The sequence below is a fragment of the Monopterus albus genome, unplaced genomic scaffold (assembly GCF_001952655.1).
Source record: "Monopterus albus unplaced genomic scaffold, M_albus_1.0 scaffold324.1, whole genome shotgun sequence".
Lineage (NCBI taxonomy): Eukaryota > Metazoa > Chordata > Actinopteri > Synbranchiformes > Synbranchidae > Monopterus > Monopterus albus.
In genome coordinates, this window is record NW_018128204.1 from 463,359 (window position 1) to 465,891 (window position 2,533).

Below are 2,533 nucleotides of genomic sequence, written 5' to 3' on the forward strand. Positions count from 1 at the left end.
AATTTGTATTGCTGTACTTGATTACAATTTACGCACAGAAGACAATTCTTTTCATTCTTAACATTACCTCTAGATTTAAGAAGTCCACTGATTCGTCCTCCTTGCAGGGTGGATGGGCCTCAAACATGCCTTGCTCAGCTTTTCCCACCTCTTCATCTACTACCTCATCCAAAGTGACAAGCGCTTGTAGCTCTCCCTCCATGCTCTCCCTATCCCACTCATGACTCTCTGACCATCTATCATCTCTGGCCTCATCTGCTTCCACATCATCTACAGTCACCAGCTGCTTGGCCTCTTCCTCATTTTTTTCCTCCTTTTCCCTTCCTCTCGTCTTCACCCTCCTCATCCCTCCCCCTCCTTCTATGCTGCTGCTGCTCCATCTTCTTCGATCCCTGTCTCCTCTATCCCGGGTCCTCCTCTCTTCCCACTCCTTCTGTCGGGCCTTGATCAGCTGGTTCTCTTTAGTGACCGCCTGCCTTTTCCTCAGCTCCTCTTCTTCAGCTGTGTCATCAGGGTAATCCTCCTCCTCCTCACTCACTTCATCCAGATTCACGAGAGCACTCGCCTCAACCATTGTGTCAGTTTTCTTGGTTGACTTTTGTTTCTTATTCTTTTCTGATGCTGCAGTATCACTTCGGGACTTAGTTGTTGATTTCCCTTTTCTCTTAAGGCCTGTTTTTTCTTTCTTTTCTGCACCGGATTCTTCAGTATCAAATGGATCATCATTTACATCGTCTAAGTCATCAACTATCTGAAACACACTCTCCCCCTTGCTGACCATTTGTTCAGATGCTCCCACAGTACTGGTGCTACTTGCTGGTTCGGCTTGTTGTTCAGTTGGTACCTCTTCTTTTAGGTAAGTTTTATCTTTTGTCTTCTTTCTTTCCCCCATCTCTTTTGTGGTCATCAGCTCTTCTTGAATGTGATCACCTTCCAGAGAATCAACAATTTGATACGTAGACTCTTCTTCATCAGGAAAAGATAAACTTGCGTTTGTCTGACTGTCATTTTTAGAAATGTTTGCCTTTCTTGCTCTTTTAGACTGTTCTTTGGGAGGTTGCTCATCAGCCATCTCATCCTCCACAGAATCGAGAATGTGATATGTCACCTCTTCTTGATCTTCAACTTTTTTGGGTGCATCTTTGTTACCCTTCTTTAGCATCACATCTTTTTTACATGTTTTAATGTTTTTCTTTGGTCTTCCCCTTTTGCCTTTTCCTTCTGCGCTGGGTCGACCATCCTCAACAAATTCATCCTCCACCGAATCCAATATTTGATAGGTAGCCTCATCCTCACTTACCTTTCTTATAACACTGTCACTCTTTATTGGTGTATTATCCCTTAGAAGAGCTTTCTCCTCTTTCTTTAGTGTTATGTGACGTGACTCTCTTGCAGGAGTGCTGCTTCTTGTTGAGGTGTGATCTTTTTTAGTATTGTCATTAGTTCTTTCGCTTTTTCTTCTCGTAGACCTTGTCATCATGGTTGGTTCATCACTGCCAGCATCGTCATCCACAGAGTCTAAAATCTGGTATGCTGACCCTTTATCCATGTTTGATTTTGACATGTCTGTCATTTTATTCTCTCTTTTTCCTCTTGCACTCCTCCTATCAGACCTTTCTGTGGTATTGACATCTTGAACCAGTTCATCTTCAACAGAATCTACTATCTCATACTCCATCTCAATGATCTCTTTGTCTTGTTTAGAACCTGCTGTAGTAGTGTCTGTCTTCATTCGTATCTCACATTTTTTAACCGTCTTGTCTAGCTTTTTTGTCGCCGTCTCCTGTTCCCTTTTGGATGTTCCGGTCCTTGGACCACCTGCCTTTGATAGTCCATCTTTTCTAGCATTTGCCTCCCCTTTCTTTCTTCTTTCATCCTTGTGGTCAGCCTCTGAGTCCACCTCTGTAGGCTCAGGTCTAATGTCTTCTTTAGATAGCTGGTCACTAGGAGCTTTAGGTTTTTGGCTGTCATCTTCGATTGCAGTCTGATCGTCAATTGAATCCAGTATCTCAAAGGTTTCTGGTTCAGTAGCATCACTATCAGGTTCCCTTACAGTGTCTTTGTTGCCACAATCTTCATGAAGCTGCTCTTCACCATTTGATATTTGGTCATCAGGTATTTCCTTGCCTTGGGCTGCTTCTTTTTGTCCTCTTCTCTTTGCATTTCTCTTGCTCCTTGGAGCTTGCCTGCTACCTGTATGCAACACTTGGGAACTATCTTTGTTATATGCCCCCTGATCAACTGTGTCGTCAACTACACATTCGTCATCAGATGTCTCGATACCTTGCTTCACATCTTCCTGAGACAGTTGCTTTACTGTGGAATGGTCATCGTTGAGTAGGTGACTATCCTCTTGACTTGTAGTTGCTTGGTCTTCAGTAACACTGTCTACCACTCGGAAAGAAGTGTCCATTTCACTACACTCTGCTGGACCGACTTTGTTTTCATCATCAACACTGTCTAAGAACGGGTCATCAAGTGAATCAATGATTTCGTAATTTTCGCTGTCATCCTCCTCTGTTTGTTCTTCAGC

General features: G+C 43.3%; 1 protein-coding gene across 1 annotated transcript in view; it reads right to left on the reverse strand.

Annotated features, from left to right (window-relative positions):
* znf638 (zinc finger protein 638) overlaps positions 1–2,533 on the reverse strand; it is a 35,367-nt gene that overhangs the window by 3,171 nt on the left and 29,663 nt on the right. The window contains exon 31 of the mRNA XM_020624270.1: positions 68–2,526. Coding sequence (XP_020479926.1) covers positions 68–2,526 — 2,459 coding nt within the window. The remainder of the gene's footprint in view (positions 1–67; positions 2,527–2,533) is intronic.